The sequence below is a fragment of the Myiozetetes cayanensis genome, unplaced genomic scaffold (assembly GCF_022539395.1).
Source record: "Myiozetetes cayanensis isolate MyiCay16 unplaced genomic scaffold, myiCay2020 scf5-8, whole genome shotgun sequence".
Classification (NCBI taxonomy): domain Eukaryota; kingdom Metazoa; phylum Chordata; class Aves; order Passeriformes; family Tyrannidae; genus Myiozetetes; species Myiozetetes cayanensis.
In genome coordinates this window covers 95,147,403-95,169,056 of record NW_026087742.1, presented here as the reverse complement: position 1 = coordinate 95,169,056, position 21,654 = coordinate 95,147,403, and the positions used below count along the sequence as shown (strand labels likewise).

At 35.6% G+C, this 21,654-nt stretch overlaps 1 protein-coding gene across 3 annotated transcripts in view; it reads left to right on the top strand.

Annotated features, from left to right (window-relative positions):
- NLGN4X (neuroligin 4 X-linked) overlaps positions 1–21,654 on the top strand; it is a 171,883-nt gene that overhangs the window by 49,361 nt on the left and 100,868 nt on the right. For all 3 annotated transcript variants that reach the window (XM_050333857.1, XM_050333855.1, XM_050333856.1), the window contains exon 3: positions 1,847–2,690. In XM_050333857.1, the coding sequence (XP_050189814.1) occupies positions 2,219–2,690 (472 nt within the window). In that variant the 5' untranslated portion in view covers positions 1,847–2,218. The remainder of the gene's footprint in view (positions 1–1,846; positions 2,691–21,654) is intronic.

The following is a 21,654-nucleotide window of genomic DNA, read 5'->3' as shown; positions in this document are numbered from 1 at the left end:
TGTGGGCATCAAGGGACTAAGATGTGTTGCTTCTTCCTGAGCACAGGTTAAATCGTCACTGGGATATGACTGGAAAATCTGATTTGTGCTGCATGGTCAGAAAGTATGCCAAAGTCAGAAAGATAGAGAACAAGAGGGAGCAGATAGTTCAAATCAATCACCTGCTGCTGACTTCAATTGTTAACGACAGTAGCAGAAATCAGAAGGGAAGGTGGTGCTCGAGGAGGAATTTCAGGTGACCCATAGCTGGCTGATCACTCTGAGTGTCAGGGAGCAGCTGAAGCAGGGCTGCACCAGAGGGAGGATGACCCAGGAGCTGAGGGCACTGCAGAGCTGGCAAGGCAATACTCTAAACTCCTAAAGCACCACATTGAGGGTGGGTTGAGAACAGGGACAGGACCCCACCGTGACCCAATGATCATCAGGCCAGGCAGGGTGAGGAGTCAGGTCCAAGGTCGACCTGGGGGCCCAGTGAGGGTAAGAGCCAGTCTGGGCATGGAGATGGGCGCAGAGCTTCCCACAGCATAGCTCAGACAGGGACTGATGGCCTTGGTGGTGCCCTCAGGGACACAACACTTAGATCTGTTAACGACTTCTCCTTCAAAAATGGCACTCAAATTGCAAGTCCTGGTGAAAATGTCAATAGAAATAATATATAATATGTATCTAATATTTTTCTGGCCTCTGGCATTCAGGTGCTCAAAAATTTTGTGGTAAGAGTGATAAAATGAAGTCATTGAAGAATTCCAGGGGTTTTGGGAGAATGAAATATCTTTCAAATTATTTTCCTTGTCAGAGTCCTGACTGAAAACAGGACCTGGTAGTTCAGTTATATGAGTTTGATATATAAGGGTGTGTTCATCCTACCAAATATAAGGTATCAGTATCAGTTTCCCATAATATGGATTTTTTACCTGTGTAGTTTTTGTCTGTGGTTTTGAGTTGAATAGTAGGTGAAAAGGAACTCCCTAATTTCTTTGGGCAGGTAGAAGAATGTTGATGTGTGTTCATTTGTACTACTTGTAATGGTTAGCGTATACATGTAAGTGACTTGTATTTCATTAAAAATTAACAGAATTATTGTAGGAATTGCCTTCTGTCTAAAAATGAAAGTGGGAGAATGCAAGAAGGTAATGTTATATAATTGTAATGCTATGTAGGTCGAAATCTGACTTTCAAGAGATTGTATCACACTTTTTTTCTTTTCAGTTTTCATTGTTCTGTTTGTCAGACATAGAACAAAGAAAACAGATAACAAAACCAAATAAATTTATATATGATTTTGACTAACTGTTCTCACACTTGATTTAAACTAATGTAATGCTATTCCATTAATTTGAATTTGTGAATTAGATGAAGGTAAATTAGGATGTCATAAAGAAAAGAAGTCATGTGAAAAATACTCTACAGAAGTCATATCACAACAAAGACAGATTATCCAATACAGGGGAAAAAACAGTGTATGGTTCCTGTGGGAGTGAAAATATGCTCAAAAAGGAGATTCCATTTACTTAGGGCAGAAAATACCCTTAAGCTAGCACTTAAATGTGATACCCTTCCTGAAAGCAACAGTGTTTGGGCTGTGGTTTGGATTGGAAGCATATACAAAAGAACAAATGTTTAGGTTGTGTTCTAACCTCTGACAAGCTTATGGCTTCAGTTTCAGCTCTCTTACCTTACCTGTCTTTAGAAACACATAACCATGATGTCTAAAATTCATAAATAATTTGTGGGCCTTGACATGGAAGTAGTGTGTGAATATATATTTTTTTAAAATTTTATTTTAGATTTATGCCTATATGAATTTCTCTGTTGATTTGAATTGCTTGTTTTCTCTTGGCCACAGGCTGACTGAGTTGGCTGGACTTCACTGGAAGGAGCCATTTCAGTGGGCAAGTGGGATAACTGCGGATCTCTTGCCACGCTACTTGCTGGGAGGTGCTATGCGTTGCCAGGATTAAGTCAACACTAAAGTCTGGGATGGGCCTTAGGGGCAAACACTCCCTTGTTTCTTCTGATGTTGGGATTTGTCTACGGCCAGTCAGCTGAGGCACCTACACACATCAGCTTTTGGTTTTTTGTTGCCTGAACAAGGTTGCGTTTTCCCTCACTTCATCTCCTTTTGACGACTTTTTTTATTAGTTTGCATTTTCCTTGACTGATTAATTTTCTGCTGGCTGTGGGAAAAAAAAGAGCCCTGCTGATGTTGATTTAAATAATGTCGAAACCAATGGGACTCCTATGGCTGCCTTTGATCTTCACTCCAATGTGTGTCATGTTGAATTCTAACTTCCTCCTGTGGATAACTGCACTGGCAATAAGATTTACTCTCATCGATGGCCAAGCACAATATCCAGTTGTTACTACGAATTATGGCAAAATACGTGGTTTAAGAACACCTTTGCCTAATGAGATCCTTGGTCCAGTGGAGCAGTACCTGGGTGTTCCTTATGCCTCTCCTCCGACTGGAGAAAGGCGATTTCAGCCCCCGGAGCCACCATCATCTTGGACGGGTGTCCGCAACGCCACACAGTTTGCTGCTGTCTGCCCACAGTACCTGGATGAGAGGTCACTGCTCAACGATATGCTGCCAGTCTGGTTTACAGCCAATCTGGATACTGTGGTGACATATGTTCAAGATCAAAATGAAGACTGTCTGTATTTGAATATCTATGTGCCCACAGAGGATGGTAAGTACCCTAAGGACCACACTGCAGCACGCTCATCAGTTCTACACATAGGTCTTTAGAGCATCTTGATGAGTTTCCTCCATGTTTTATCTTAGAAATTAATAATGTTCTGAACATGCATTAAAAGTACTACTTTGCAGGTTGAATATGCTTGCAAGAATCTCTCTCATGTTTCAGTGCAACACCAATCCACAGTTTCATTTGCAAGCAGTGGCCAGGGTGTGTAAGCCAGCCTGAAGTTTACATCTAAAATACAGCTGAGTATCATTCACAAGAGAGGAAAGGGGAAATAAACATTAACCTGAAGTAAAATACTTTTTTTTCCATGCATGAATGGTACAAATATAGTGTTATGTACTAACTTTTAAAGGAGAATTTCCCTAATTTTTTTTTCCTTTAGTTTTATTATAAAACCTCTGGGTCTACCATTAGCTCTGCTTGATTTTAATGGATAATAGAAAGTTGTTATAGTCTAGCAGTCAGCAGTGCTTTTTTCTTAGGATTTTTTATCTATGAAATATTTTACTCCAACTTATTTTTCTTCATTCACTAAATTTAAAATGAAGTAAACATGATTTTATTATGCAGAGCTGAACAGGTAGCTTTAAACTTTTGTCTGTTTTATGCAACCATTTCTCAAGAGGGCTACTTTAATCCACTTTCAATAGACAAAAAGGATGAACAGAATTGGTAATACAGAACTCTTTGAACATTTACATGATCTCAATCTTTAGAATTGTAGCTCTATGGCATGATGAATGTATCTTTGGTTGTTCTGAATAGTGTTGCTTCCTACAGGCAAGAAGACCTGTTTTCATCAGTCCCCAAATGAGTTAAGCCTATTTTATATCACAGGGAAATAAAAAATACTACTGGCGCTTATATTTAATATTCTACTAAAAGCCAGTTCTTTCAGCTACTTAGAATGTAGTTACTGATGCATAACATGACAGATTTCTCCCAGATATGCAAATCCCTTCATTTTAGCTGAGGGTTTGATTTACATAACCAAGGCATTGTTATTTCTCAGTAACCATACTCTAAATATGCAAATTTTGTACTTTGATTATTATAATCCTTCTGCCTTGATTGGCTTCTTTACTCAGAATTTCCAAGCTGTTTGCCAGCAATAAACATACCGCCTTCTTTTCCTGTTCTCATCAGCTGAAGCAAAAACTTGAAAGCTAAAAATAAAGGGGTAAGGTTTGGGAATACCCGGAGCTTTGCAAAAGTAAATACTACCAAGCTGCTTAAATGAAAAGTGCTGTGAAAGAAAAACTGTGTTTATGGGGGCTCTGTGTGCACATGTGTGTGTGTTCATGTGTGTGTTGTGTGCATGTGAGTATAGATGAAGAAGCAGATCTTTTTGACCCTCTTCCAGTCTCATTGCATTCCTTCTCACTCCTTGGATAATAACACAGATAATTCTTTCCCAAATTTGTTTATATCCTGGATTTTATCCTTCAGCTTTTAATTAGTCACTAGGGTAAGCTTGCCCTAAGAAAGCATTCTGGGTTAAGATTTTATTTGTTCTTGCTGAAGGAATATCAACTTTGCTAACTCAGGCTTATTTTAGAGTCTAGTTTTAATAAATGCGTACATTCCCTTAACCAATAAGAAGAAGTTTCAATAATTAATTCAGGAACACATGAGACTAGACAGGGAAAAATATATATGAATGTCTAGGAAAAGAATGTTTGATATCAAATGGAAAATAAAATTTCGTGGGCTGACTGACTACCAACCTGTAACACTCTTGCCTTTTTTTTTTTAATCTCCTCTTCAAAATATAAATCCATGCATAAAAGAATATGTATCTGAATAATGAGAGACAAAGTTTGATGTGAGTGATGAGCTGAAGGCAAGACTGTTCCTGACAAGCATTTTTAAAAGGTTCCATTGCAGAACAAGAAATTTAAAAATTCATAAATGGAGTACACAGTGTTTTAATTGCATGCTGTATATTATATCACTAGTTAAATATAACTCAGTGTGGCTTTTTCAGTGAGGTAAATATTCAGTCATCTGCCCATAGAAATGCTTAAGGGGAACTGACCTACAAATCACATCTCCTAAGTTAACATGTCTCCAAATCATACTAAACATAAATAGCCTTAAACTGTAGTCCATACAATCTGATTAAACACGTTATGCTTCATTATATGAGTCTTATTTGGCAAAAGTAAGCTATGTTGTTATGGAGACAGACCATGAAATTAGTTTTTGAAGCAAGATCTCAAAGTGAGTGACTTTGAATTAAATTCACATTTTCAATTCTTTCTCAAATAGAGATTGATTTAAAAGAGGTTTGAAACTGTTTTGTCTAGAAGAAAAGGTGTCTGGAATTATCCAAACCTAATTAATTTTCTGATTATGGAACTTAATCTGAATCATTTTATATACCCTTTTTTTTTTTTTAAACTTTGGTGAAAAGAACAGATGAACAACTCTAATGAATTAACTGTGGTCATATGCAGTGCTTGCTTCAAGTCAGTTCTGGTGAATAACTAATCAAAATGCAGCTCAGGTTCGGGGGTTTTGGTGTTTTGTTTTTTTTTTGGGGGGGGGGGTAGTTGTCACTGTGTAGCATGACCCTGATTCTCATCACTTGTGTGGTTTGGTCAAAGGGAACCAGATTTTGATCATGTACTTTCAATAAAGAAGTGAAGAATAAATGCACTCATACCTTCCTCTGATTTCAGAATTACTTCACTGTAATCCTGCCACTGTAAACTAATGGAAATAAAGAGTAGAATTCAGTCTCTTTAGCTAGATGATAAGTTTAGGTATTTATAATAAAATAGTTTGAAATATTCCTGCTTTTTTTCTGAAGAAGCAGAGTGAAATTAAATTACTTCCTTAAAATAGTTCTAGCTTCTAGGTAAAGAAGTAAAATGCCCTGTTACACAGTCTGCATCTGTATTAATCACTTCCTTTCTTCTGACCCATGGGATTCTGCATTTCAAATGTCAAATATCAGCAGAGTCCTGTCAGAATTTCCCCTGTCGATGTGTTCTTACAAAACAAAAAGTATCTTTGTTTTTAGGGGCTTTTTTTTTTTCATTTTTGGTGAAAATATTCTTTATGATAGAAGTCAATACACATACTGAACAGAATATTTCTGTAATTGCTCCCATGTAGATTTTTATTCTTTTACTCTTTTTCATTGGAAATGTTTTTTGATGACACTTTCCTTAGAGTAACCCTTGTATTTCAGACCATCTAAGGTAACTGTAGAATTTCAATGTTTGTTTTCCTTTGCCTTTGGAAGGGAAAGAATTATAACCACTGTAATCCACTGAGATTTGCATAAGTATAAATAACAATGCAGTTATTTTGAAGATACATAGTACAAGCAATCAAAATAAAATCTAGGAATCTTCTTTCATTTTGAATGTCAAAGCTGTAGTAATAAGAAATTACTAAGAACTGAAGCAAAAAAAATATTCATAGTGAAATTATCATTTTATCCATCTGGTTTCTCAACATTTGTCTTGATCTTCAGAATCATTTATGTGGATATATATTGTCTTGTCTGCTTTTTCAGTTACTATAAACTGTAATTTTCCACAAGAATGCTTGAATGTCAGTTTTGAGGAGGTCATCTAGGGAAATGATATTGAGGACAGTCTGTTTATTATAACTTCAGTCTGAATATGGGTTTATCTACAGTGGAAATGCTAGATTGAAGAGGACACAGACTGTTAATCGGCTGTGCTTAATCCCTGGCCTTTATCATTTGAATCTGTGGATTCTGAAGGAGATTGCTAACTCCTATCATAACTGGGGGGGGGGGGAACCACAAAAAGCTCATAACGGACCCTTAATTTGTATTTCTTTCATGATAAACTTCAAAATGGCATTAATAGCAAAGCAAAATTTTAAAAAAAACCAACACAACAAAAAACAACACAACAACAAAACAAAACAAGGAACAAAAACCAACATGAACAAATCTTTTTATGTTTGTTTGTTTAAAACCTGCTCTGTTTAGATCAAACCAGAAAATAAAAAACGTGGCTTCTTGTTGTCTTTGCTTGATCAATAGTAAGCCTATATACTTTTCTTATTTTGGCATATGGGTAGAGGGTACGTTTCACACCAGTGTGGAGCTACTTATCCTCTGTCTGTCTGTTAGGGATTAACTAATGAAGTATTTAGCATCTTCAGAGGTTTGCTGACTAAAAATGCTCTGTGATCTCTTGTTTCATTTTACATCAGAATAAATACAGCTGAAGTGAAAACAAAAGGTGGTAGACCATGACAGTAATGTTGAATGGGTAGGTCATAATTTTTTCATTAGATTAGGGAAACAAGGACTATTGTCCAATTGTCCAGGATTAGTGATATATTTAACTGTGGACTACCAGGAAGGAAAAAAGTCTTGTGCAAGAGCAGAGATCAACAGTGTTCCTTCTCTGGGGGGATGATGTAAAGGAAATGTACCTGGAACTTTAGACTCTGTGTCTATTTGACTATGAAACAACAAAATGAAAAATTTTAGCAAAGCTGATCAAGAACATGAGTCTTAAACTGTGTCACTTTTATATATTATGAAATGTTAAATATCTGCTTAATATATAAACAAGTGTTTGCAGCCAACTTCTTGTAAGTGCTGTTGAATTGAAATGTCTTTAACTTGGGAAAAGTATTTTTGTCAAAATTATGCTAAAAAAATGTAAATTATGAATATTTGAATTTTTTCCCTTTTTTGGGGGGCGGAGAAAAAGTTAGTGTAAAGATTAGGCTCATCATTGCAGTTATTTAATCACAAAGAAAGAAAATGTAAGCTAATCAATGACTTCTTTATTAATATGAGAAATAAGGGGCTATACCTAAATATAGTAACATAGAGAACAAGATAGGTACAATATTGTACATTATTTATATTGAATTATTAGGACTTGATAATAATAATAGTAACTTTTCATTTCCATATAACCCCAAATTTCTATACAATGTATTCTTTTAAACTGTATGTATTTTTAAGTTTCAGTAAATACATATGTGACACTAATCAGGTAATCTTAAAATTGTAATTGTTCTGTTACCTCTTCACTACTTTTTTAAAATTAAAGTAGCCACTTAAGAAATCAAACAAGTATTCATGTATACAACTTCAAGGAATTAAGAATCCATTATCTCTTGTCTACATTTACGGTTTTGATTTTTCCTCAAAATCTTTGTTATGTGTTTTTAGAAGTGAAATATAGCTTCTGTAATAGGTATAGAAGCATAGAGTTTTAGTTATGTTTTCTGATGTAGTTTTAAAAGCAAATTAAATAAAGTTGTTTACTTTTAAAAATAATGTAAACCTGCTTTAAAATATATTCTCGACTTTTTTTTAATAGATGATAAAGTTTAAACAGTTTCATATTGCAAATTATGTTGTTCTGAAACAAAAAAGTTTGTTGTCAGTTTCAGTATTATCACAGATTTTGTCAATAACTCGTTTATTTTTAACTTCCACCCTTTCAGTCAATTCTTTGTTTACTTTGGAAAAATAAAAATTAATTACTAAATTTTTTTAATAATTAAATGCATTTCAACTTATAAAACCACTATAGGACATATCCTTTTGTAAAATGGTTGTATGGCTTTCCAGAGTGAGAAGGATTGATAGTAGGGAACAATTACAATACAAAATAACGTTTTGTTGTCAGTATTATTACGTATAATCCCAGTTGAACATAAACGTATACTTTTTAATGTCAGAGAGAAAATTGCTCTCCGTTGTGAAAGATAAACTCCCCATTGTGTCAGAGTGCCTCAAGCCAATTCATTCACTGTTAGGGTCCAATATATCCCCTCTGCCTAATCCAGAAATATTGCAGCATCTGTGAGAAAGAGGAAGGCATATGTCTGCCTATCCTCTGCCTACCAGGATAAAGCTGTGGGTAATCCAGGCCCTTATTTTACATGCTTGCTTTTAACAGTCACAAATACCTTCTGACACCAAAGAACAGGACTCTAATCTAGATGAAATGAAGTTCTTAAATCCTTACAGATAAATTCAGATTTAGTTGCTAATTTCAAAATGCTGTCCTTCCCTCCAGGAGCTGCCCATTCCACAGGCACTTTACAGGATTGCACCCAAATGGCCTTTTCAGGAACTGATATGCAGTGAAGCCTAGCGAGAAGACTCAGCATTCAATATGACTTTATCTAATCCACCCAAGATTTTTGGCACTGTTTCCTAGAGTCTCATCATTGCCTCATATTGAAAAACCTTCTAGAATCAGGGGGAATGTTCTTTATAACACGATGGATTAATGTTTTTTCTGCAAGGGCAAATTAATGTCATCATGCTTTTAAGTCAAAGAACAGTGACTTTGGAATTGTAGAGGCTGTAACATTTGGCTCAGTGACGCAAAAGAAAAAGTCTTTAGTCATGTGGGTCATGAGACCCAAATCAGATGGGCGATTTTACTTCCTTCTGCCCATTGACTCCCACTTGTCTCTTCAAGGTGCTTTTTGTTTTGGTTTGGATTTTTTCCTGTGTGTTTGTTTGTTGTTTGTGGTTTTTCTGTTTTGTTTTTTCTTTGGGTTTTTTTGTTGATGTTCTTGTTTTTAAATGGAGCTTTCCTCTTCCCTCCTGCACAACGTGTCTTTGTATGCTGCTGCTTTTCACTGTGTGTCTTCTTGCTTTCTGGCATAACACAAATCGACATGACACCTGCTAACACTGAGGCAGTGCCTCTGTCCTGGGTCAGTGCAGTGGGTCCTTGGCAGACTTCTGAGTGGGAAATAGTGTGGAATATGCGCAGTTGGATCTTATCAGTGTCTTGGCTATACCATTTGTATTAGCTTTGATTTCCTATAAAGGCTTTGTGATCTCAGTGGTCTTCTTTCAGGTATTTTTTGCACAGATCAGAAGGTTTTGAAAGTTGTTTGTATCTGATCATTCCAATTTGGTTCAGTCCCCCTTACTTTTCAATTAGTTACAGGTTCAGACACATGCTGAATGGCTCAGCTGAATTACAAGGCTCATACATCAGTTTGCATCAATGAAAACACTTCAAGGAATTGTCACCACATCAATATGATAGCCATAGGTAATGTGTGAACCAAAAATTTACAGTCCTCTTCAACAAACGTTTAGGCTTATACAAAGTAATTTAACAGAATTTTGAAATAAAGCAACTGCTCTTCATTTGCTTCTCAGAATTCCTGACAAAATTGTGGACAAATGAAATGAAGACAAAAAACTTTCCTGAACTTAATACCTTTTTGCACAGTACTTTGGTTTGCCATCCTTTTTCGAGGGAAAAAATATATCTGGCCTTTATGTCAGTGCTTCTTGCTTATGATTCCAGATGAAATTCTCAGAATGGCTTATAATTGATTATGTATGCTCACATTTTGTGATAGTATTAGTTGAAGGTATTAGTTGTAATCCAAATAGAACAAAGAGTAAAAGGAAAAAAAGAAAGTCATGACAACAAATTGCATTTGTGTTTATGATATTATCATTATTTCAGTGAATATGGATGAATTTATATTCTTGGGGTTGATGGCTTTCTTAATCTGGACATTGCTCCTGGTGCCCAAAGAGACAAACAATAAGAAATAATTATTATGAAACTGTGAAAATGAGCTAATGCAAATAGCTATCTGGTGCTGATGTGTTAAAAATACATTACAGAAATGTTATAATAAAAGGAAAATTTTTCTTTTACAGCGCTTGCTGTAGGCAAACTTGTAGTGAAGAGTAAATTTGCTTGTGATGCTAAGCCAAATTCCTACACTATATATAGGGAATTTTAGTTACAAATACAATTTCTGGTGCTTTGTTTCAAAATGCTTATTATTTCTGGGTTGATGTTAAATGGATTTTTAATTGACAGGGTGTGACATATTTAATCTAATGGAGAGAAATTACTTTGTGCTGAATCAAATGACTATCCAATTAGTCACTGGTAATGTTTACAAGCCATCATAGCTTGAAATCATGGATACATTGTCTGTTTTATTAGATATGCAGTAGGGCAAGTGAAAACCCAATCCAAATATATACATTTCATCTTCTTGCAAACAAATTAGAATCAAATTATCTTTTTATGTGGTATTTTTAGTGTGTCTAGGAAATTTCAAAAAATCATTCTGCATTTGTAATACTGCCCCCATGGCTGTGCTTTGGCTGGCTCTTCGTGCTTAATTCAGACAGCAGAGGGAGCACAAGCTACCAGCAAACTCATTTTTTCTGTCCCTGGGTATCACTGAGAGCGACACAAATAATTCTGGTGAATGCAGTAGTAAAATGTACAAACAGGTGCTGGGTTTTGCCCTTTAAAGAGATATGAAGGGATCTGATTCCACCTTTGCCAAGGTTAAAGTTAATAAAGTTGCCGATGTTGATTCTATTTTGTGGGCTGAAGAATTTATATAAGGGATAGAACGTATCCAAGCAAAACATGCACTCATACTCACAAATCTGCACAAAACTAATTTTCTATTATAAGATAATACAGGATTAGATCAGAATCACACTGGCAATGCACAAGTTTATAATTGAATAGTACTTGTTTTGAAATTCTTGCAAGGCATTAAATGTCAGAATTGATTTTGAAGTCAAGAATTTGGTCTGTTCAGTTTGGGTGAGTTAGTAGAAACATTCCTACATAAAAAAAGGGAATGATTCTGTCCTTCCATTTTATAATGAAAATGTAGACAAAGGCAGATTTCTTTTAATTATTGCCATTGACTTTCCATTTTCTGTGTTACAATTACAGAGCTGAATTAGGTGCCAAATGTGTTTTCTGTCCTTTTATTTCACCAAGACAAAAATCTTAAGCATACTGAAGTTTCATTCTCACTTACAGGATTTTTAAACTTTTCACTGCCACCATGTTGGAATTAACAGTATAACTAAGATGTATTAAGTCATACAAGATGTGAAATTTCACAAATTCTGTCGGGCTTCCCCTCCAAAGTACATTACTTTCAGGCATCATTTATCTGATTCAAAAAGATTGTTACTTTTATGGTCTTGAGGATTTGAGATTCTTCTGTCATCTACCTAAACCATTGACCTTGTTCTATATTCAGGGATTAGATGCAATAGGGTGAGTTGAAAGGGATGTCTCGAGTGGGTCCTTGGTGTTGGATCAAATCAGATGTTTACTGTGATGATGCGTAAAACCATCCCTGTGGATTGATTGCTATGCTTTGTCACTAACGATTACCTCAAAGTGTAATTAAGTCAAAAATGACACCAAAAAATTGTACAGAAGGAGCAGCTCAGTATGACAGTCTCTCATTGGGAATATTTTAGTGCAAACAGATTGATGAAATAACTGAATAGAAATAAATGCAGCAATATGAACTTAAAGAATGGGATAAGTTTCTAAAAGTCATACTGTATGGTGTATTCTTTATTTTCATTATCAAAGGGTTATTCCCATAACTAAATGCAGAATGACAGAGGACCAAATGCACCCTGCTATGGTAAGGTAGGTGTTTATTTAGTTGTTGTTGTTTGCTATTGTTTTAATTTTTCATTTTTAGCTGAGCTGTTCTTCCTTCAGTTTTAGTTGTCATCATGATTGCTCGCCCTGCACCCCATTGTGTAAATGTGCCCAGAAAGTATTTAGGATATTGCAAGAATCAAGGGGGAGGATGTTGTTCAGATACTGACTTTTGGGCATTTTGCTGAAATAAATGTCAGTTCTCTAAATGCATACATCATCATCATCATGGCTAGGCTTCGCGAACGAAGATTTGAGAATTGAGAAATGCATACAGTGACCTATAAAAATACCTGAGCATCTAGGAAGGCAGTAAAAGGTCTTCATCATGTAATACCTATCCTGCTTTAGTTCAAGCAGTAATTTTCAGCTTTTAGCAGCTTTGCAAATGTGGCCTGTAATAATTAAGGTAATTTTCTATTAATCTTATATAAAGGAAGAAACTAGTAAGCAATATTAAGTTTAGAAGGTGCCAGCACAAATCAGGTTTTTAAAATATTATTAAATTAATACTTTGTGCCATTTGTGGGTGCTACTTCCAGGTATGTTGTTTCTTAATACTGTATCAAATTTCTAAACGCAGGGTACTTTACCATGCTTGTTTTGCATAACTAATACAGTAAATCCAGGATGGCTTAGTGTTGGAATTATTAACTGACTTCTTTCAAATTCCAAATAAAGAGCCTTTGGATTTTGCTTGTCTTTTTCCTACTTTGCCTCAACACAGATTTGAGATAGACACCATTAGTTCCTAGAACCAGATTACAAAACAATTATTTCTGCATTGTAAGTGAAGCTAACTTAAACATGTTTTTCTTCACGAGGAACTAAGTGAATGTGGTTTTTTTAGCACAAATAAATTTTTTTTTCTGTTTAGTGACTCCTATTTCTGTTGTCAGCATTAATTGGAACTACAAACACCTATTACTTTACCTTCCAATTTCTCCATTTCTTGTAAAGATTTATTACAGATTTCTTGTTTAATATGGAGATATGAAGTAAAATAGCCTGGGGTTTTGTTCCTTTAAAAAAGAAACCAAAACAATCTACAAAAACCATTGCATTGCTTAGGTACATTGGAACTGAGGAGGTCTGAGGGTGTTTCCAACAGAGAGAGATGTGAGATTGACTCTGCTGGTTTTGTGCTTTAGTCATCCATTTAGAAAATAAGTACCATATTGTTTTCCTCTGATTAGGATTAGAAACAACTGCAAGAAGGAAATGCCTCTGGGTTACAAAAGGCTCAAGTTACTTCCTATATGCTTACAACCTAAAAGACTATTCTTACTTTTTTCCAGGCTCTTATTCCCCTCAGTGATCCATTTACTGGCAGCAGTTTGCATATCACTGTGTTGTACTGTAACCTCTAAGCTAAACTCTGGAAGGTACAAAAGGCAATAGGTTTGGATGCCATTTTACCATGATGAATTTAAAGATTTGGGTGAAGAGATTTAAAATTAAGGCATTTAGAAATTGATCTTATTTATTAATAGAAGACTGAAACCTTGCTATCAAAGTTTGCATTTAATTCTTTATTCTCAATCTTCACCAAGTAGTCAGAAATGAGACAGCAGATAGAATTTTTCCAAGAGATAAAAGACATGCAGGAAATAAGACTTATGCCAGAAGAAGATCCCAAGATATTTAAGTTCTGAAAGATAGGGAAGACTTTGTGATTGGGTAAGGCATGTAAGCTGCCAGTGTAATGTATTTAAACTCAGAAGGGATCAATTACTGATGAATGAAAAAAAGTTGTTACTACTATGTGATGCATAGCTAATAGGTTTCTCTCATAAAGTTTACTGAAAACATGACCTCAGAAATGGATTTTGGAACCAAGTATACTCTTTGCATATACAACAAATGGCTTGAAATGTTTCTGTGAGTCCTTTGATTTTTTTCATCTCTCAACTTAATAAAGAAATTACTCCTGAGTACAATAAAAAAGTGTTTGCTGTAACAGATCTGCCAGCTGGCTATCACCGAGCTGGAAAAACCCTTGTAGACCATTCTGAAATGAATACTTTGCATGACCTATAAACATCCTCTTGAGAATGGACCTAATGGACTTTTACACTGGGTCCAGCACTTCAGGAATGCCAGATGCATTCTTTATGTAAAGAACTTGTTTAACACCCTTTTCAATCAGCTAAGACTGTGTAAATCAAAGACCCTAACCCATGCTGACTATTTTAACTTTCTTGTGGCTGCTAAGTCATCCTTCAAGGAACAACAAATTACTTTTCAGAGCTTACGTTTTTCAGAGCTTAATTCTTCAGAGACATTTTATTTTGCATGCAGCATCATTACTTTGTGTAGAACTAGAAAATATTGGGTTTATACATAACCCAGGAGGTGGTTTTTAAAAACATCACACCTTTCTCCAGTTTCCATTACCTTAATACAGTGTTTGGTTGTGTATTCCCTGTCTTGCTTCCTCCAATCAGTTAGCTGTCTTTAACCTGGACTTGATTTCAAAGTCTAAATGGTTCCAGGGTGAATATGTTACCTTGCTACTGGCAAGTGCCTTTTTGCATCTTCCCCACAACTCGAATGACTGAAAAGATTTCAAACACAATTGGGCTAGAGCAGTATAAGAGACAGCTACAGGAGTTGACTGTGCTCTTTCTTAGTCTATAAATGTCCTGGCTTTTAACCTAGATAAAGCATTAATAGAGGATGCTTAAGCTGATTCGTTTTGTCCAACTTTATTATGAGTTTGAGGTACACACACTATGAACAGCTACCGATTATCTAATATGTTGTAATGGTTATGATTCAAACCCTGAGAGTTTAAACACGTTAGCTTCAGTAATCAAGATGACAGATGAATATGTAATTATTAATTTTATCCTTTCCATATCTGAAGACAATGTGAACTTTAACTGAAACAGAATAAAGCAGCAAGGGATAGCACCTTGTATGTTCACTGCCATAAAACAAGGATGAATCCTCCCACCCACACATGAAATACTGATCAAGTGAATGACAAGATTTTCTAGGATTTTTTAAAATCAGTAATATGATTTTGGTAATTTGGAAACCACAGATACATTGTATCTGTGATTTGCTATGAATTTTGTGGAAATTTTAGACCAGCATTTATTAAGACTTTTATTTTAGCAACACAAAGCATGACATATTCTTGCAGTCTTAATGCCACTCATACATAGCCTGTGATAATTCCTTAAGTTTCTAAAGAAATAGTTTTAACAGTTTTATGTATTGTTTTCCAAGAATATGTTGTCTTACCTGTAGCCCAGAAAGTGTGTACACTTGCAGGAACTTTTCATGAACAATTAAAAAGCACTAACCTATTTGCCTGATAATTGCTTTGAAAATTACTTTCATATTTGATTGATATTTCCTTTTAAATTACCTATATACACTGATAATTTGCATTACTCTTCAGTACTCCCTGCTGCACAATAAGGTTAGATAAGCTCTCAGGTAAGAGAGATAAGGACAAACTACATTTTGCTGAAAAGTTACATTTCATAGATAAAGTCACTGACTTATGAGTAGGGAAGAATAAAGTGTTCCTTTATTCTCTGAAGAAGTCTGTCAGTGCTTCAGCTTGGAGCAAAATATAAGGAAGCTGGTAGACTTCCCAATTCTACACCTAAAGGAAAACTTCTGTTGAGCACAGCAGTGCTTATGATTTTACAGGGGATTTGTAAGCTCTGTTAGATGTATAAGCACTGTATTTGTTTTCTTAAGTCCAGCAGACAGTAAATTGAATCTTGTGCAGTCTGCTGTCAGAACACCCATTAAAGGAATATCTGATAGCAGCCAAGTCATCCAGTGTGCTCAAGTTAAATACTTGGGATTAATGCCCTGGATGGAGAAAGCTGCTTTGGGGAGCAATCCAAAGCTCTAGGAAAGTGGGGAAATGCTAACAGCAAAGGGCCATAACAATACATTTCTCTAGTTTGGACCTCACTGAGCAGGACTGATTTGCTAGACAAGTTTACTGAAGGAGGAAGCAGCAGCCACTGCAAAAAAAGCAATTTTCACCATCACTGGGAAGCCTGGCCTGAATTCCTACCAGAACAAAGAGTACAGAGAGCATCATTAATCCTCTCTGGTGAGACTGGACCGTGGCAAAGTAGATCTTAGCTAGTAAAGAAAACCTACATTTTTCCATAAATAATAGTACAGATACCAGAGAACAAATGGATAAAAATAGTTGTGATAGAATACAGACATTTCATTATGACCTTTCTCACTTTTTTTTTCCTAAGTAGTGCAACATCTTCACTATTTCTTATCTATCTCCTCCTGTTTTCTTTGCAAATAAGGTACTTTTCTGCACCAACTTTTAGCTTTTTATTTTCTTCTTTTTGGACTTATATTCACAGGTCTGAATAGGCCTATTTGGTAGTTTTTATTTCATCTTTTAGTGAAGGGCAAAAGCAGTTGTTTGTTTAGCTGTAAGTGTATTTGTTTTATCTAGAAAAGCCATAATCTATACTATAATTATGTGAGATGTCTTCCTAGGGGTTTATGTGCACAGTGATTACTTTTGGAGCAAGCTGTATGAGAGGACAACAGTGACTTGTAAAAAATGTGCATCATACTTCAGAAGTTTTAATATACTGCAATCAGTGGAAATGTTTTCCATGCAATATTTTGTCTTAGGTTAAATGTATTTGTTCTAAGAACAGTTAAAATTGGATTTTGAGTGAGCAAACACTCAGTATCTAATACATGCCAAGTGTGTGTACACACACACACACACATGCACTCATGTATGTGAGTTTGTATACGTGTACACGTATATACATACAAATAAATAACATTTATTTGCCAAATTTGTTTGTATCTAATATATTCTTTAATAATCTGTTTTAATAAAAGGTGCAACACAATTCCTTTTAAGCGCTGATTAGAGATTTCCATCTCAGAGAAGATCATAACTATTTTGATTCTAAATAGTTTACAGAATTACAGAATGTTTGTGGTTGGAAAGTGCCTCTGAAAATCTTCCTAATTAAGCCCCCCTGCTAAAGCAGGCACACCTAGAACAGCTTGCACATGACTGTGTCCGGGTGGGTTTTGAATATCTCCAGAGAAGGAGATATTCCACAGCCTCTCTGAACAGCCTGTTTCAATGCTCTTTCACTCTCACAGTGAAGAATATATTTAAGGGAGTCTTTTCCATTTGCATTTGAACGTATCAACTTTGCAGTTATAATGACCATTTATTGCCATGGTAATTAGAAACTTTTTGTATTTTTCTGTATTAGGCATCTTGCATATTCTGTCTCTTGAATTTTTCGTTCTCATTCCTGTCCCGTTGTGGTATTAGGCAGGATGTATTCATGGCCGTTTCTTTTGCTTGATTGTTTTCCTTCATTGATGCATCCTATGAACTTTGTTATAGTGACATCAGTAGCCTCTGGAGTTTTAAAAAGCTTTGTCTTACATATATTTTATCTTGTGGACTTTTTTCCCCCTCAATTTATTAGCTTATTTTCCAGTATTTCTGATTGGACGATTTGAAAATAATCCTACTGGACTTTCTTGCACACAGTGGTTGCTTGTCTGTCTGTTGTACATCAGTAGCCACCTATTCATTCTTTTCTTTGCTGTTTAACAATTCAGATCAATGTTTTTGTTTAAAAAAAAAGGGAAGACTTATCAAGGTTTTTTTCTTTATCACTTCTAGTTGCTTACTTACCTATTGCACAATTACAGCACTGCATTCGCTGGAGTTTCAGTATCAGCCTGTACACTTGAGATTTTACTAAAGAACACACTTAAGCCTTTGTAAAACAGATATCTTCCTTAATTAACATAAATCAGCGTAGTAATTATTTGGTTTTGGTTTTTTACCTCTATTTCTTCAAACAAAGCCATGTAAGTAACTGGAAAAAACTGGAAATAAAATGTAGGTGTTGTTTTACTGTTTCTAGTATCTTCACTATAAGAAAGAAACTCCACTCCTTGATCAAAGTCAGTACAATCACACTTATGTTCTTTTGCTATACCCATCCTGTAGATAACTAGAATATTATTAGCTCTTAGAGCTGTCAGCATAGCACATTCATAAGCAATAAATAGGTTTAAACCTTTTAAATTAGCTGACTAACATCCTCAAAGCCTGCAGAGCAGCATTCAAGTTGTATGGCAGTTTAGTTGGCTTTTAGGAAGGCTTTTCTGTAATTTAATTTATTCTATCTCTTTTTAATGAACTCTTCAATTTGCTGTATTTATATATGTATATATATATTTATAAATATATACATATATGTATATGTAGATTTATATTTTCTTCCCCTTACCCTTTCCCTTTTCTATTTTTATCACTCAGGGCAATTCAGTCTAGTAACAAAATCCTAATGGAAGTTAAAGGTTATTGCTCCTATCAGTAAAGTATCCATCTATGGTGTACATTAGTGTAATGCAAGCCATTGGGCTCACAGGGTTTTATAATATAAAATATAATAGTAGATACTTTATGAATATGTTTATATTTTTTTGGAACTTAAAAACTTTAACTCTTCCTTTGGCAATATCAAATTCTTCCTCAAGTCCATTTTTTTCTGTTTTTCCACTTTTAAGATTGAATCTCTTCTTTGGGAATGCAAGTAAACTTCACTGTACTCAGTTCTCACTGGATTTCTCATTAAATTTTAGGTTGGGGTTTTATTGTTCTTGGTTTTGATTTGCTTGTTTGTTTTTTTTAATGCTGAATAGATAAGACTTTCCTGACAATTTTTATTTTTCAGGTTTTATGCTTTACTCCAATCTAATACAAATATTTAGTTCATTGAAGCACATGGAGTACATGCCTAGGAGTGGAACAGAAGCTGACCAAGGGCTGATGGGTCAGGATTAAAGGGGTGACAGGGACAGGCGACATCATAGCGGGGCTCTGCTACCGTCTCCCCAGCTAGAAAGACCAAGTAGATGAGTCTCTTTACAGACAGAGAGGAACAGCTTCATGTTCAAAAGCCCAGTCCTCAAGGTGAACTTCAACCACCCCAATATCTGTTGGAGTGGCAGCACAGCAGAGCACAGTCAATCCTGAAGGTTCCTGGAATGTGATGATGATGACTTCCTTCTCTCCAAGTGATAGAGGAGCCAAAGAGAAGTGCTATGCTCTTCCTTGTCCCCACAATCAAGGACATGCTCTTGGGGAATGTGAAGCCCAAGGACAGCCTTGGTTGCAGTGACCATGAAATGATGGAGTTCAAGATCCTTAGGGCAGCGAGGAGGGTACAGATGAGCTCACTACTCTGGACTTCAGGAGAGCAGATTTTGGACTCTTCAGGGATCTGCTTGGTAGAGTAACATGGGTTAAAGCCCAGGACAGAAGCTGATTAATATTCAAGCTTCACCTCCTCCAGATTCAGGAGGTTAATATAATAATAATAGAATATTATCAAATAGAAAATAATACAATATAGGAATAGTATAATTTCTTCACTACCAACAGCTCTTGCGTGGAGCACAAATCCTAATTCTGTGAGCAAAACACTACTACCACCATGTATAAAAAGAAAAACATAAACTCAAAAGCAAATAATGAAAAGCTTTTCAGAATATAAGTTAGAACTAGCTTTTGACTTGGGTCTGTGGAATCACCATATCCTAATTTGTATATATTAATATATGAAATGGATAAGAATAGGGAAATGTTTCTTCTGCCTGCACTGATCTGCCTTCTCTGGTATTTAGTATTATGAGAGCTCCTGCATAGTAATAATAAATAATAGTCATTTGAGTACCAAACAAAACCCCAAACCCACCTTGTTTCATAGACATCTGTATGTTTGGTCTCATATGCAATCTCTATGAGTCCTTTTGTTTCACAGTGTTCCCAAATCATTCCATGTCCTGTGTGACAGTTCAGGGCAGCAAGAGATGTTTTCAGTTTGGGTACTTCTAATTTACACACCAGCTGGGCTGAACTGATTATTATGGTCATGCTGGTTGGGCTGCCAACTGTTGCAGTAGAGAAGGAAGTGTTCATGACTCAGTCCTTGCTTTCCTCAGAGGCAACATTAGTTGCTTGATGGAAAAGCTGTTACTTGTAAAGAATAACATATGTACTCTAGTATAAAAGAACACCAGAAAATGTCAGTATGCATGTAATACAAGGCAGTATTGGTTACCACTGATAACGGAGAGCAGCAGAACTCTCACGGACTAAATTTATTCTTTCATTGTGATGTCAGAACAAAACTATCACATGAATAACATTATTAGATATAGAACAGAGCTGAAAGGACTCTTATTTTCTCTTTTACAGCCTTAAATAAAGCGGAAGAGCAAACTCTTTAGCATAGAAAGGAGTTTTAATGGTGAAATTAGAATAAGACTTCTTGACTTTCTGTATGAGACTTCCACTGTGATCTAAGGATAAATCCTTGTTAAATATTGAACTGAAAGTTTGTTTACTACTATCTATTTTGATACAAAAGTATGGCACAACTAGTGTTTTCTTATGTTGTTCTTGACCAAACTGAACACAACAATAATTCCAATTATGTAATTATTTGTTAGATGCTTTGGAAAATTCATTTTAGCTATATTGCATTTTCAAAGATAGTTCTTTCTGTAGCAAGTACCCAGTATGAAAACAAACTTAACAAACAAAACCGCAATGGAGTTACCAGCTTCTTTCAAAGCTCATGGGGATGTTAACTTTGTATAAATACCAAACTCGAACATTGCAGATATTTCGACATAAATGAATGCTGGTAAAAAGTTGGATGAAGCAGGACACTGTGGATTTATGAGAGCACGTATTGAAGGTGTGTCCTTCGTGCCTGTATGGCAGCCTTCCCTGCAGTTTAATCGTATCTTTCTAACTGACTGTACAATTTGACTTTTGTTCTTACCCAAGAATATATATCAGAAAGTCTGAGATTTTCTCCGACTTTTCAACATTAGAAATGGGAGACTCTGCGTGAAGCCTGCACGACATTCTAAATAGAGTCAGCTGTGATGGAAAGCCTCATGACAGCAGACATGCTTGCTGTAGGTGTGGGTGTGCAGCTCAGAGCAGGAGCCAGGGGACGTGCACCCCACACGTGGGCCTTTCACCACAGACCTCCTTGCAGATACCTGTCGTAGGTACAGCTGGGTGCCAGTGGTGAGTGAGGCTGCAGTTACAGCAAGACACTGTGAGGCGAGGATGGTTGTCACTGAGAAATATCAAAAGAGCATGGCATTTGGGACTTCACTGCTCTGAAACTATCTGAAAATAATACAGATAGATAAATAATGGATATGTTTACTCTGAGGAATAAGAATAGAATGGTACAGATGAGGTGGATTCAAATTCTTTAACTTATTGGTGCTGCATTTTCATTTTTTTAAGTACTTTAGGTGAGTTTTCTAAACCAAACTCTATATATGTATTAAATTTTTTATATATGTTTTGTATCTGTTTGTGTTTACGTATTTACCTTTGAAGAGGTTTCAAGTAAAAGGCTAGCTAGAGTTTATCAATTTTTATTTGGAATTCTAAATTGTAGTACATG